Source organism: Desmodus rotundus, chromosome 4 (genome assembly GCF_022682495.2).
Source record: "Desmodus rotundus isolate HL8 chromosome 4, HLdesRot8A.1, whole genome shotgun sequence".
Classification (NCBI taxonomy): Eukaryota; Metazoa; Chordata; class Mammalia; order Chiroptera; family Phyllostomidae; genus Desmodus; species Desmodus rotundus.
The window spans coordinates 38,665,045-38,680,283 of record NC_071390.1 but is presented as its reverse complement, the minus strand read 5'-3'; the positions used below and the strand labels follow the sequence as shown (position 1 = coordinate 38,680,283).

The 15,239-nt window shown below is 41.8% G+C and overlaps 1 protein-coding gene across 1 annotated transcript in view; it reads right to left on the bottom strand.

Moving 5' to 3' along the window:
• Positions 1-14,681, bottom strand: part of ARID5B (AT-rich interaction domain 5B) — a 175,501-nt gene extending 160,820 nt beyond the window's left edge. Inside the window, exons 1-2 of the mRNA XM_024561402.4 lie at positions 14,398-14,681; positions 13,712-13,966 (exon numbers count right to left, since the gene is read on the bottom strand). Of these exons, the coding sequence (XP_024417170.1) occupies positions 13,712-13,966; positions 14,398-14,418 (276 nt within the window). The 5' untranslated portion in view covers positions 14,419-14,681. The remainder of the gene's footprint in view (positions 1-13,711; positions 13,967-14,397) is intronic.
• Between the last annotated feature and the right edge of the window lie 558 nt (positions 14,682-15,239).

Below are 15,239 nucleotides of genomic sequence, written 5' to 3'. Positions count from 1 at the left end.
AGTTAGGGTGCATATTACAACCCTTTGCGTTGTTGCTAAACACACACTCAGCACCCAGAAGCACACAACACAATTAGACTATTGGAGAATATTTACAAGAAACAGAATAGAACAAATAGGTTATTTCACTTAAGATACACAGAATTCAATTATTTTCTATATTTATAACCCATGTACACTAGAATGTAGAATAATTTAGTGAAGCGACCGAGTATTACAGCAGTGTTTTCATCTCAATTCTAGTAATCTGATACACACTGTGGGATTAACCCAAAGCAAAAGGATTTAATGGCCCAGCGGGCAGTCTATTTTGAGATCCTTCTTCTAAGATCCCCCAGTCATTTTGGCTGGGACCCTTCCCTTTATATCCTTTCGCTGATGCTTTTTGCTTTGTAAAAGAATCCCGTGTTACACATCTTAAAGAGGCTGGTCCGGAACACACTCCCTGTCGCCCACCACCACCACCAACAGAAGAGGAGGAGAAGGAGATGACAAAGGGGTGAAACAAATTCTGAAATGAGGGTGTTGGGAAGAAGAGGAAATAGGAGAGGATTCTAAAAAAGAAGGGAAAATGAGGGTGTTTAAATCAAAGTCAATGTTGTGCATTCAGCAGCTCAACACCAGGTTTCCTGGAGGTTGCATCAGGAGAGGGGGGAAGGAAGCATCAGGCTGAACTTTCTTTGGCATACTGAGATCAAACATCTGAAATTCAGGTGTGTCTCCTGACTCCATCCTTCTCCCGTCTCATTTTATTTTGTTGTGGCTGATAGAGGAGATGCCCCCTAAAGCTCCTTTAAGACATAAATGGAACAGAACACAATGGATTTGAGGGTGTCCCATTCACAGTGGCTGGAAAACTCAAACATGGATGAAAACCTCTGAACATGAAGAAACAGCTGAAACTAGGAATGAGGGATCAGTAATGGGGAAGAGTGGAGCAGATAACTGTTATTTTTTCCTGATGAACCCTGTAGAACAATTTGATTTTTTAAAACCATGAACATGGATAACTTGTTTAAAAATATTTTTAATTAAAGAAAAAAACAAAACAAAAACTCTGAACATAAACACAAGAAAAGTTGCTTGGAAAAGATGGAGATCCAGGAAGCTTAACTTTACTTAAATTGATAATTTAGTTAGTTATTGTTTTTCTAATAATAGTAGTCCAGTGACCCAACCAATAAATTACTTATTAAGCACTAGTAACAGTCTATGACCGTGACAGGCTTCATGGGCCAATAAAGTAAGGATGAGGGTCAACAATCAGCACCAGCTAAAGGCCTGGGCAAACCAGGCCATGGTTTGGTGCTCTACGCTCATATAAATCTCATTTGATATTCACAGTCCAGCAAGCTTAACCCATTTCACAGATAAGGAAACTGAGACTCCAGAGAGATTAAGTTAACCAAGATGACATACAGCTACTAATTGGCAGAGTAAATATTCACCCTTGGTTCTACCAAGTTTTAAGACTAAGACTTTATATACTAACTAGAAAGAGAAAAGACACATGTGAAATTATTAATTAGCATTACCTTCAGATTCAAGTTCAGTCTTCTAAACCTGACCTGCTTATACTCCCTGAGTCCTGGCCTCAGTCTTATTTTCTCTTGGACCCCTGCTCTCTTGACGAATGCAGACCACATACAGCATTAATTATGTCCTTCCTCCCTATTGACTTATGGCTTCTTCTGCCTAGGATTTCTCCTTTTCTCACCCTCATTCCTCAAAAATCTCCACCCATGAAAAGCCCTTATTTTTAAGGGTCTGCTCACAAGCTCCCCTTGCCCAGGACACCTCCAGCATGGCTACAGGCCACCTTCCCTCTCACACACTTCTCTTTCCACATCTCAATCCTTGTGCCTTCCTTCCTAGGGACAGAGCCTAGCTTTCCCGGTACATCCATTCCTTCTGTCTCTCCATCTCTGGAATTCAGATGAGACAGAATGGTGAGGGCTTCATTTACCTGGCTGGCCCCACTCCTTTCTTTCCTGCCTTTTCAATACCAACAGGCTCCTGTTGCTTTATTTACAGAAAATGGGCCAAATAATTGGAATGTCTTAAAATTGTAATAATCCAAGCTTTGCTCTAGAGACTCTAAGGTGGCCTGCGGGCCACATCTAGACTGAAGACATGTTTTGTTTGACACACTAAGTGGTTTTTTAATTTTCATTTTTAGTTGGATGGAACTGCCAACTAAATTCACACCAAAAATATGGACTTCTGGCAATTCTCTGCAAAAAAAGGAAAGATTTGGCAATACTAGATGACATTCCTGCCCACCCATGTTCAGCAGGACCTGAAGGGCCACGTGAGAAGGAGACACGTGCTCCCCACTTCCCCTAAACATCATATTGTCTCCCAGACCCGCTCACTTCCCTTCCTCTGCATGGCCCAGGGGGTGCTGACGCATGCGCCTGTGCTCCTGGTGCCTTTCTCCCCTGGAGGGGCAGAGGAAGACCTCACAGGGGAGGTGGCTTTTCAACAGGACCATGAAATATGCAAACAGCTGTTGTGCAGTTTTACTTCCCAGAAGAAAAATGTCAATGAATTTTATACCTGTTTTCTGCTACCACCCATGTCCTCTACTTGTGAGTAGGACAGCAGAATATTTGTGCCATCTATGTTGGGGAATCAAGACAGCTCGAGTTCCCGTTCAGTTTTTGTCATTTATCTGATGGACGAATTTGGAAACCTGGACAAGTTAGCTAGTATCTCAGATTGTCCTTCTGCAAAATGGAAAGGACCCTAGAATCTACCTGATAGTAATATTGTCGTGAGAAGTAAATAAAAGGTCACATATGAAGCTGTCAGCATCTAGTTTTACTGTTAGCTTTACTAATACTATTTTAGACCAGGGGTCAGGCTAACATTTTTTGTGAAGGCCCAGGCATATTAGGCTCTGTGCCTTATACAGTCTCTGTTGCCCTTACAGTGTGAAGGTGGCCAGAGACAATTTGTAAACTGGGAGTGGCTGTGTGCCAATAAAACTTTATTTACAGAACAGATAGCAGGCCAGATTTGGCCTAAAGGCCTTGCTGACCTCTCTTTTCTAGAATCTCTACAGCCAATGTAAATCGGCTCTGAATATGCTATCTAGATGTCTCGAAGACATCTGCTAGAACAACAGGGGCATCCAGTGTGCACCAGGGGCTTCTGTAACCTGTTTACTGGATTCACCAAGATGAGGCTCAGCCCTGAAATCGTGCTGCAGGGAGACTGCTCCCACCTCCACATCTTGTCAAGAGACCTCTTCCCAATCTTCACCAGAGTGTCTTCAGACCCGAGTTCAAACACTACTTCTTGTAAAATGCCTCCCTCCACAGACCTTCCCAACAAGGCCAGATACCCTGTTGTAGGTCTCTGTATTTTCTCTTCATCACACTGACCACATCACAAAAGTCACCCATCTATTTATGCTGGTTTGATTAATCATGTGCGTACTCCCCACCCAAAGGTGAGCTCCATGAAGGCAGGATCTTCCTGCTTTCCCACTCTGTCTCTCCAGGGCCAGCATGGGCCTATACATAGAAGGTGCTCTGGAGGGACTACACTTGAGAATCTTCTCCTGTAAAATGTTCAAGAGGTATCGCGTGCCTGCTGTGGGGGTCCTGGAACTTAAAAAGCCTTTGTAAACATTTCGTTACACAAGTGTACAGCATTATTACTGAGTGGTCTGTTTATCAGTCAACAAACAATTTGACTGCAAGTTCCTAGAGAACAGGAGAGACACTTTCAAGAACCAGATGCTGAATAAATAAATGAACAAAAGAAGGTTGGGTTCTATCTAGTTCTACTTTTCACTCACAGGCTCTAAGCACGAGCTCGAGATTTAGTCTCTGCATCTATCAAGTAAAGGGGATGGGACCATGCTCTTCCATCTCTCCGACCAGGTAAACCCTGTGAGTCTATTAAAATACCCATGGCAAATTAGACAACAGCATTTTTCTGAGACGACTGTGGCAGGTCTCCTTGATCATCTTTATCAACAATCTCTGGCCAGTCATGCCTAAAACCAAATGTGCCTGTGCAGATGGCAGAGCCAGAGGGACCAACTGCACCTATGAATATGCCAACATTCAAGCCAGGAGGTCTCTGAGAACGTTATCAGAAACCTTCCTTGCATTGGACCACTTTGGTGCATGTCAGTGGGCTTCATTCTACAATGCGAATTTCCAACCAGTATAGAGCCAGACAAAGGTGGGTAGTCAGAGAAGAAAAACAACTACACTGGGCCTGGCACTGAGGAAAGCTTGAGGACAAGATAATAATGACTGAGAAGACTTTTATTCTCCGAAACAAGATCTGGCTCATTTCCTTTTTTTCAATGGTACTCTGAGCTTAGCTCAAACTAGATGATGGCAAGCAAAGCTCAGACTCAAGGGAAACAGCATTCTGTCAAAATAATTTCCATCTCTGATGTTCCATCGGGAGCTTGGGGCAGGTCTAGTGACAAGTAACTGGATGGTAACTTGGTTTGTTATCTCTGTAGCGTGTAAGGCTTCCCTTATAAGAGTTAAAGAAAATAACCCATACATACATGTATGTATACACACACATTTTTATAGTTTTATATATATATACATATATATACTTATTTTAAAAACATATTCCTCTCTTAAGAAGAATACACAGAATTAGCAAGTTTAAATTATCTGCACTTAGTTCTTTGTCTCCAGTTATACTGTGTTCTTTTGTGCTGGTAAAACAATATGTGCTTTAATTAGCAAATATCTGTAAATAATTTACTTGCTTTTCAAATACAACAGAACAATGGAGTCAATTTTCACATACATTTACCCAGAATGCATCCTGGGTCTTAAGCCAGACTCTCCCATTGTTCAGTAACTATATCAAGCTGTCCAAGGGTCTTGCTGTCCTCCTTGGTAGAGTGGAGGGTGGGGGTAGGAGACTGGAAACCCAAGTTCCAGTAGCAACATCCCATTTTGCAAGACTCTAGAAGACAAGCTAAAACAAACTCATATGATCTCTAACCCTGGAGTCTTCTGCAGAGAACGTGGCAGCGTGCCAAGAGCAAAGGGCATTGGAGTAATGGCTGTGAGATGCAGGCAGTCTGAGTCCCCTGGCTCCCCTACCCCGGGCAGTGTGAGCCCCAAAACATGAGGTGTAATGTGTGAGGCCTGTGACTCACAGAAACTCATCTTGGCTTTGTGGGGTTAAAACTGGGCGCTGCGCATGCAGTGCAAAGAAAGATGTTAAATCAAATGAGAAAGACTGCTCCAGGACTGGAGGCACTATTATTTTGAATAAGATTGAAAAGGCCAGAAAAAGCAATTCAAAAACATTTCAATTATGTATTTCCCAGAACTACATCTTTGAGCAACTAATGCAAATGTTACCACCACAATAAAACTTCTTTCCACATAAAAGCATATAAAACAGGTTGAACAGCATATACTTTATATATCATATGCATATTTTTGACTATTAATAAAAAATTCAAAATCTATGTATGCTTTATTCTCCTAAGCAATACAATAATTATGATTAAGGGACAGGCAGCACAAAAAGAGCCAATTTATCTTACTCGTGCTCAGGAATACTATTGTGTAACTAAGCAACTAAAGACAAAATATGGTCTAATTAATTCACTCCTATGCTTATTTAAAAGACACAATTAGAACATTTTTATTTTCCAGCCTGCACAGTAGTTCAACATGCTTGAGGGTGTAGAAAGCAAAGCCTATTATTCTCAAAGACAAGAGTTTAATGTTTAGTGCCACTGATCAGGCTTGGAACTCAACTATGGGGAGGAGGGGTGTGTTTCCCAGCTGGGCTCTACTTGGAGTCACGAGAGAGGGAAGGTAGGGGGGGAAATGTTTATTGGGCCACTGATTGACTAGCAACATGTGGCCTCTACTCCATTTTTCTGACTGTGGTTCAAGGGGTGGAGATGGGACTGTGAACTTGATGGTCACATGAAAAAGGACACACACTGTTGTAGGTCTGTTTATACAGCCATAAAGATTCTACAGAAAATTCATGTAATTAAACCACCCGTCCTCATCTGCGTGGTAAATGTCAAATATCCATCTTTAATGCTGCTAACAGCATCTGATTTTAAAAGCAGAATTAATTTACGCAAGTATGTGTGGAGACTGATGCCATTAGCATGATTCTAAAGAACCAATTCAATAATAATCATCATCTGCATGTTTGAAATGTGCTGTCAATACAGACGGCCACAGTCCAGGATGTGAACCGTGCTCTCTGAAGGCTAAGACCCAGGTTCTAACCTCCAGCAAGTCAAAGAACACAGTGTGGCTGCAAAAAGCCATCTTTGTGCAAGGGAGTTATATACAGGAACAGATTTTTCAAGAAATGCAGGATCCATGACCACATCTGTGAGAGGCGAATGAATCCTTAAACCAACAATCGATAAATTTGTTTTAAATTTCCTTAAAAGCCAAGCCAACGGGAGATCACTAGCTGCAATATTATTCTGAGTAGAGGATGGCAAATATCCAACTACCCCGGCTATAAAAAAATATGACAAGCAAATGCATTTGACTCGAGCAATTATATTCTGGATATTGGTTAAAACTAGACTTTGATAAATGACTTGAGTCATGTATCACTAGATGCCACTTTGAACAATGGTATGCTTTAGTAATAATAATACTCAAGTATTTACATGTATGGACTCATGTACTTAGGAAAAATAACATTTCCTTAGTATGTACCAGACATTCTAAATGTCAAGAGAGGTTTTAATTGCTTACAATTTTGACTCACTATCTGGCAGTTTACGACCATCAGTCTGAAGAACATATGCTGGCTCACAGAAACCGCCAGCCAGCATGCAGGTGAGAAGCGACTCTTCTGTTTTGAAGTCTAGTCTTTTTCCAGATTGCCAGCTCAAAGCCCTGACTTTTTAATGGGCAGGTGGTTGGGGAATGGAAAAACACGCAAAGAGATAGAGATGATGGCCCCAGCCTGATCACTCAGTCCCAGATATTCACTAACTTTTCTGGTGTGCTCCTGAACAAAACAAAAACAAACACTTTTCACTTTTTATCAGATCCTATGGTGCAAAATGACTACAGATTTAGAAGAGAAAGAAAAAGTGTAAGATGGGGTACTGGAGCTGGCCCACATTTGAATGGCTGATCATAGGTTCTCTGCCAGAAAGAAACTGGACCAACCTTAAACAAAGTGGGGTATGGGGAAAAGGGCACTTTAATTATTTTGTTAGTCATTCAATAAATACTTAGTGAGTAGCACTGAATATTGTGGATGGACCAAGAAGAAGAAAGACACAACCCTCTGCTCCTGAGAATAGCACTATAGTGGAGAAGGCAAAGGGGAAGAACGCAGACAACCATCGTGTGGGACACAAAGCAAAGTACAGGGGAGGTTAGAATCTACCGGAGACTGTAAACTCCCCGAGGGCATGAATTCCTGTCTGTCTTGATCACTGCTGTAGCCCAAGGGCCTAAACAGGCTCTCACACAAAATAGGTGTTCTGTAAATATTCATGGCAGGAATGAGACTTCAGAGATGAAGAGAATGCTTCCTAGTTTCTGGAAAGATCTTGAAACTACAAATAGTGACCTTAGTTAATCTCCCAGTATAGGAAACACAGACAGAAAGAATCCGACAGCTTTTCTGTGATCTTTCCATGGGGCTAGACTATGAGCCCTTTGAGGGCTGGGGACATTCTCCTTTATCTGTGTATCCTGTAGTCCAGGAGTTGAATAAATTCTTTTTCCAAAAACATGCGATAATGGGTCCTTTGAACGCATACGGCGTGTATTCTCAGCACAATTCACCAATGTGTTATACAGTGTATTATATTGTTTTTAAAAGATATGTGTGTTGGTCTCATTTCTCTATCAAGATTGATGAACTTCTTGAGAAAAAGGGTCACAGCATGAAATGTCTTGCATCCATCTCTGCACCTAGCAGAGCGCTGAGCACAGGGTTAGCACTCAACAAGTGGTTTTGATAAGCTCAAGGTAGAGGATGCCAACATTGGCTGGGCTTCGGATCTTCATCACACAAAACAGAACTTTTCACATAGTGAACTCATTCTCAAATTTTAACATTCTAGACTCAATGTTGAAGTAAAGTTTTGTATTTATAAATGTTTTTGACATAGTAGTGATAAAGTATTTCTTACATGACTGGGTCTTGCTTCAAACCGAAGCAGGAAAGAGAAAAAGGCACACAGTCATGTTTCTTATTTTGGATCAACCCCATAGGTCAGCAGACTTTTTTCTGTAAGGGGCCAAATGGTAAATATTTTCCACTGTGTGGACCATATGGTCACTGTCACAACTATTCAACTCTGCCTCTGTAGTCTGAGTGCAGCTATAAATAACATATAAACAAACAAGTCTGATTATGTTCCAATAAAACTTTATTTACAAAAACGGAGAGTAGACCAGATTTGACCTTCAAACCTTAGTCTCTACTGCTTATCACTGTCCATTAAATTCTCTCTGAATAACTCATTAGTTCTCATCCTGTTCTAAAAGTCCTGCCTGTCAGAAAGTAAAGATATTCCTTCTCTTAGCTTCAGATCACTACTAAAAATAATAACTATTATAACTGCATCCATAATGTGCTGAGCTCTCCTGTAGAATTATGGTGCTAGTTGCCAGGCCCTTTTCATATTATTTCCAATTTTCTCAGCAAAGGAGAGATCATTCCATTCATTTTACAAATGAAGGAACTGAGGCTCAGAAAAGTTACAGAAAATGTTCAAGGCTAGTGAGATGAATGGAGAGGCTCAGAAGTTTCTGAAAATTCAGCACACAGATACAGATCAGCGGTTGAATGGCCACGCATAGATAGAGCAAGGCTAATCCAGCACCTCCTGGATTTCAGAATGTGTCTACCTAAACCCAGAGGCGATACAGTCAGACAATCATTTCAAACATCCTGCTGATCCAGTTGACAGTATTTGTCAATACTAAAATGTAAAGAGCTTTTTATTTTGGTGACAGAGCTAAACTTTCCGTAATAGATAGAAGCCAGCCTGATTTGTGTGTGTGGGGGGGACCTGAATTGGCTATATGTTCAACCTAGATGCCACTGTCTCCTAGAGAAAAGCTTTCTTTTAGGAGGGTACATGGTAGTGATTTCAAACTTCAATGAAAACAGTAACACTAATATTAATGATAATAAAAATGACTCAATCATTACTGAAGAATCTACTATGTGCCAACCTCCACTGTAAGCACTTTACATGTATTAACTTGTTTAATCTTTAAAATAATCCTAGGGAGTGGATACTATATTCCCACTTCGTAAAAGGGAAAAGTGAGGCACAGAGAGTTTAAGATTTGCCCAAGATCACACAGCTAGAGTAAGACTGTTTAAAATGCAGAATCCTGGGCCCCAATTCCAGAGATTCTAATTGTGTTCATTTCAACAGGGGCTCCAGAGTATGCATTTTGAACTATTTTTAACCCATGGTGGACTGACAGTCCAACCACTTTTAGAAGTCTTGCCTGTGCGCTGGACTCTGTAATAATGCCCAGATGTGCTTGATCTTGACTCCCTGACATCATTAGTTTACTCAGCTACACTCATAGTTGCAGAGGACCAGCAAATATTCTTGTAGAAGCCGGCCCTTGGCCTGTCAGCCTGAAACCCATGCTTGCACATCCACCTATTTTTAAGAGGGTATATTGCCAATAGGTCAAGCACTTGGCAATTTGAAAATGAATGTAATCAGAAGTTACCCAGTAACAGAACCAATTACCCGCCTACTTTGCCATTTTCCTCCTCTGAAGAGCTACTGGCTGAATGTGGCAATTGTGGGTAATTACTGAAGACACTTAACTCTTTGAATATGGCCTCGCTACTCACTTTCATAATAATTTAAAACAGTGTCATGATGAGGCCCAGGAATCTCCGCACAGACATAAAATTATTATGTTTATTGTTCATAAATTGAGAATATCTAGAATAAAGACTACCATAATCACAACACTTTTCTATTAACTTAAGAACTTTACAGTGTATAAAGTACTTCTGCAAACACAATGCCTCTTCATATCCACAACAATCCATAGTCAACCTTATCACTGTTCCCATTTCATTGCTGGAAAAAACTGAGGCTCGGAGTGTTTATCATCATTCAAGGCCAAAGAAACAGCAAGCTGCTGAATCAAGATGTGACTCTTTCTGGAGTCACACCAGTTGCCAGCACTGGAAGTAAATGAAGGTAGCCATTGTATAAGCATGCAAATCATTATCATAATTATTATAACTAATAATGAATTATTAATGATTATTAATAATGCTATTAAAAGGTAACCGTTATTGTTATGTACCACTGGCTAGAGTCAGCTGAACTGTACAGAATAAAAATGGTTCTGCGATATCTGCTGACCTTTGGCAAAGCTGATTGACCTTTGGCAAAGCTGATTGACTGGTCATAGTTCTAAAAAAGTACAAGTAACTGCCCACATTAGTACACACTTCTAGAATATAATATGATATATTCAAGCTCTGGTTTCAAGTGTAGATTTCAGTGGAAAAATAAACCAACCCTGAAGCTTCAGAAAGCCTAGGTTCTAACCTGTCAACATTTGACAAACCATATAACCCCTGCAAGCCATCTGTAAAATGGGTATACAAAGCCCTGCCTTATCCAGCCTCATACAATTGTTACAAAGGTCAGTAAGAACATGGACCTCAAAGAAGCCCCCCACAGATCATAGCAAACCACACAGAGGTGCTATTTGTAATCTTGCACAATGATAATTGTCCTGCTTTCAGAAGTGACGTCTTTATACTTCAAAAAATCATAAAAAGACAGACTGGTTCTCTTAAGCCAAAAAAGCATACTGAGTCCTGGCTGTCCTTTTGAAATGGATGCTGATGTCAGCTCAATCAGGAAATTATTAACCTCCATTTGGTTACTTAAAATAAACTGTACTGGCTGATTAAATGTGCTGAACATTTTCTCCAAGTAAGAGAGCACATCACCGAGAAACCCTTCTCTTTCAGTTATACATTGTAAATAGCAAATGCATCATTCAAAAACTATTTAAAATCAATAATAAAAATCATTTCACTGTATATAAACAAGTTAATGGAGTAAGTGAAAACAAAGCAAATTTCTTAATGAGAGGGCCCTGTTGCCCCCTCTAGGTGCCAGCAGTAAGTGCTGGTTTCTGTAGGATCTCCAGAGGAGACGGCTGCTGCTATTCTGCTAATGAATGACTTACTTAGGCCAGGGGGAAAATGACATCACCAGGGTGGAAAACCGATCTGCATTGGGAAACTTTCTACCTGCTTTACATTTGTCATAATTATTTTGCACAATGCAGCCTGCATTTGCATAATTTTGAGGTGTGTCATTATCTCAATTGAAAATTGTTTTAATATGGCTGAATAATTCACAATGACATCAGCCAAAGTCCTAATGAAATATACAAGTATAATCATACAGCTAATTACCAGCCGTGTTAGCATTAAAAAACAAATCATGCATAATATTAGACGATGTATATGCAGCTGAGGATTATAAATAGAGCCATCTCCCTCCCCAAACCCCCTAGAGTTTACTTTTAAATGGCAAGATTAATTTTCTCAGGTATGGCTCATATAGCAGCACGAAATGCACAAATCATTACAATGGTTTGCTTCCATTTCCCCATAATGAAGATTTTTTTTAAATCGTGTATTTAAAAATACATCTATTCAGTATCAGCAGTTCTAACAGATGCAACCTTCCACTAATATTGGCTTTTATTCTTAGATCAGAATTCACTGTTTAATTACAAGAACAGAAATTAAAACTGTACCTAATGGAGTCTTTAAAAAATATTCCAATTTCAATTCAAAAATTAAAAAAAAGAGGAGAGTGACCACAAAATATCCTATAAAACACTGAATAATTTCCTTCTGGGTTTAGTCAGAAGTCTATTAGGCACCAGCTCTTTTCTGGATATTTAATCCTTCCCTTTTCCAGATCACAGGCCATGTTGAAGTAATAAATTTGAAAAGCAAATAAGAAATCAGGAGGGGGAGGAGGAGGAGGAAGACAGCTGCGCAGGAAAGTTGGTTCGGGGGAGGGGGCTGAGCTAGACCTTGGGAGGGGGAAGGAGCTCAACCTGTTGGTAGGTTGCAGGATTTTTCACAGTATTTCCAAACAACACTTTTGTAAAATTGCAGGCAGACGTCGGGAAACATGAACATTTAAAACCCAAAGCTGGCCAGGGACGGCGGTGGGGGCGGGGGGGGGGGGTTGAGGGGGGAGGCTTTCAGAGAGGAGGGCGGGGCTTATTTCCGAAGAGGGCTGATCCAAAGGCGAACGTTGTGACGAACTCCTGTAATTAACCGGCAAAGACCACTGATGGGTAATTTGATCCTGGCGAGAGGGAGTGAACTGACGATGCCAAAAGTACAATCAACTCCATCAGACCAAGGAATTCTGGAAGGACTGGCAGACAGCTCCAAGCTCCGGGATGAGTTAAACGGAGAACCATTCATTTAACAAAAAGATCCTTACACCTACCTCGAAAGCTCGAGAGCCTGGCACAGGGCTATCTGCTCTCAAAAGTCTCTGTTTGATTCCCCTGCTCTCGCTTGGGCAACACAAAGCCTTGCCAGGAGGCGGTGCGCCCTCCCTCCCTCCCCGCGGCGCATTGGGCACAGACTCCCCAAAATAGTTCCCCGGGTAGGTAGCGCGGGCGCTGAGGTCGGTCTGCTGACACCGGGAGCCCGCAGAACTGCGGTCACACAAGAAAATGACAGAGCCGAAGGGAGGCGGCAGCTCGGCGCCCGGTGACAGCGGGCTCACCTCGGGCGTCCTCCAGGGAGCGCGGCGAGCGCCCCGCGGCCTCCCAGAAACGTGCCGGGGAGTCTCGGTCCCTCCCCACCCTCCCCGGGAGCGCCGTCTGGGCACGGAGAACGCCGAACCCTCAGGGTCAGTGGGCGAGCACACACCCCTCTGCCCTTCCCTTCCCGGTCCCCGTCCCACACATCCCCACAGATCGCGCTGGAAGACGTCCACTTGGCGTGGAGTAATTGAAAACTAGAACATCAAATGGCTTGTCCGAGGGGGAGGGGGTGGGGGCGAGAGATAGTTGTTAATGCTTAACGTGTTTGTGCCGGTTACACGACCGCTTTGAAATCCGCCCGGGCAGATCTGCAAGTTATTTGAATGTATTATTCCAGTACCTGTCATTTATCACTTTATTCAACACGTCTTTGCCAACTCAATAGCTTTTGATCTCACTCTGCCTCCATTTCGTAATTTCCGCCCTCTTAAACATATCAAATACTTACTTAAAAAAAAAAAAAAACGTGAACAATATCGAAACCCACCGAAAGAAATCCACCCAGCCAAGACCGAGCCAGACGTGAAGGTAAATTTTCAAAAGGCAAAAAATATAAAAAGCATGTGATGTTCAAGGGGCAGTAGCAGGAAAGCAAACGAACACACGCACACACACACACACACACACATTCTTGAACAAAACCCTTCTCGAACAAGTTATTTGATCTTGACTAAAATCAGCAGTTGGATCCTCTTTGTAAAGCTGACAGCCAAACTCTGACAATGGCAAAATACTCGAGCCCCAGCTAGTGGCGCTACCCCTTTAAAAAAGGAGTCGATCCTGCTCGCCTGCAGAAGTGAATACAGTATTTTCAAGCTTGCCCTGTAATAAGCATTACTAGGGAAAAAATAATAAAGAAAGAAGAGAGGGAGATATAAGTTTACCACCTCGCCATGGTCGCTATTTCTGCCCTGGGGAGTATCTTCTGGGAGGAAATAAAGTTTAGAGCTGGATAAAAGTTGCCGGCTGGTCCTCTCTTCCCACAACAGCTGGAGCTCCGCTATGCAAATCGGATCCTTTGGCGTACATCTTACAAAGAAAAAGTCGCCAAGGGACAAAATTCTTGGTTTGCCTTCAAGGTGGAATTGAAAAGCCTTGTAGAAAATGTAAGGTCCGTGCAAGCCACACGGTGAGCCGACCCACTGCAGGGGGGAAAAAAAAGCACCAAATAAATAACGTAGCCATGAGAGCACAAACATCTATTTCCAGACACATTTACACACAGACATCCACACTCTTAATACAGAAGAGCCAACAGATATAAAGCTGGGTGTAAAAATAATAGAGCCCACAAATTTTTTGCCTCCTTTAAAAAAAAAAAACCCTCCGCCCCCCTCCCCCCACCGCCACCTCTCCCTACCTCTCCATCTGAGGCGGTAAAATTACATTATGTATGTATGATCAGTACAGGGATTTTTTTTAAACAATAAAAATGATTTGGGGGGATGCAGAGGGTAAAAGTTTGGTGAAAAGTTTGTGGGGGGTGTGGGTGGGTGTAGAGGTGTGGGTGAGCTGGGGGGCTGGAGGGTGCCGGGGGGTGCCGGGATCGGAGGAGCGGAGGAGAGCGAAATACCTGGAGTGAGTTGGGCTCCATCTCGACGTTCTGAATTGATTGAACTCAACATTCTCTCCAAACTTGTTGGCTTGAATGGATTGCATCAGGTCCTGGCAGGGAAAAACATTCTCTGTCTTCAGCCGGCGTAATGTCTCAATATAAAACTGAGTTCTTCCCCCACCTTCGGCACAAAAATGATTGAAAATATGTCCTAATATTTCTCTGACGTCTCAATTTTCAGCTCCTGTCAAAACTGTACAGGTTTCCCTCCAAATGTGTGTTGATCAAATTCATAACCGGGAGAAAGGCTGCTTCCGATCTCGGCGGGAAGCGGATGGATCAAGGCAAAAAACATATAGGAACGTTTGTAAAAATAAAATCCACCCTAAAACTGTATGAAGATGAGATCTCCCTCTTCCCAATCTCTGTTGTCTATGGGTGTCGTATGATGAGATTTTTGGAGGAGACGAGAGTTGGCGAGCTCCGCTGTGCATCTGACAGGACCTGCTTGTATATGTCTAATATAAAGAACATTTCCTGCAGAGATTCCGGGGCGCTGCTCCTCTTTCTAATGCTCCTTAGCAGATTTGCTGTTATTAGACATGTAGATTTGTTTGATAGTTAAATTACGCTTCCTCACTGCCATGTTTTTGAGAACTAATCTGTTAAATTATCTTTTGATGCCTATTTACATGGAAGGGAAAAGTGGGTTATCGATTATATAAACATATAAATATTAATGCATTTGTTCGCTTCGCAAAAAAAATACTCAGCAATAAATAAATAAATAAATAAAAGGACAGAAAGGCAAGTGAGCAGTGCACACACATCTCAGGATTTTGCAAACAATATTGAACGGA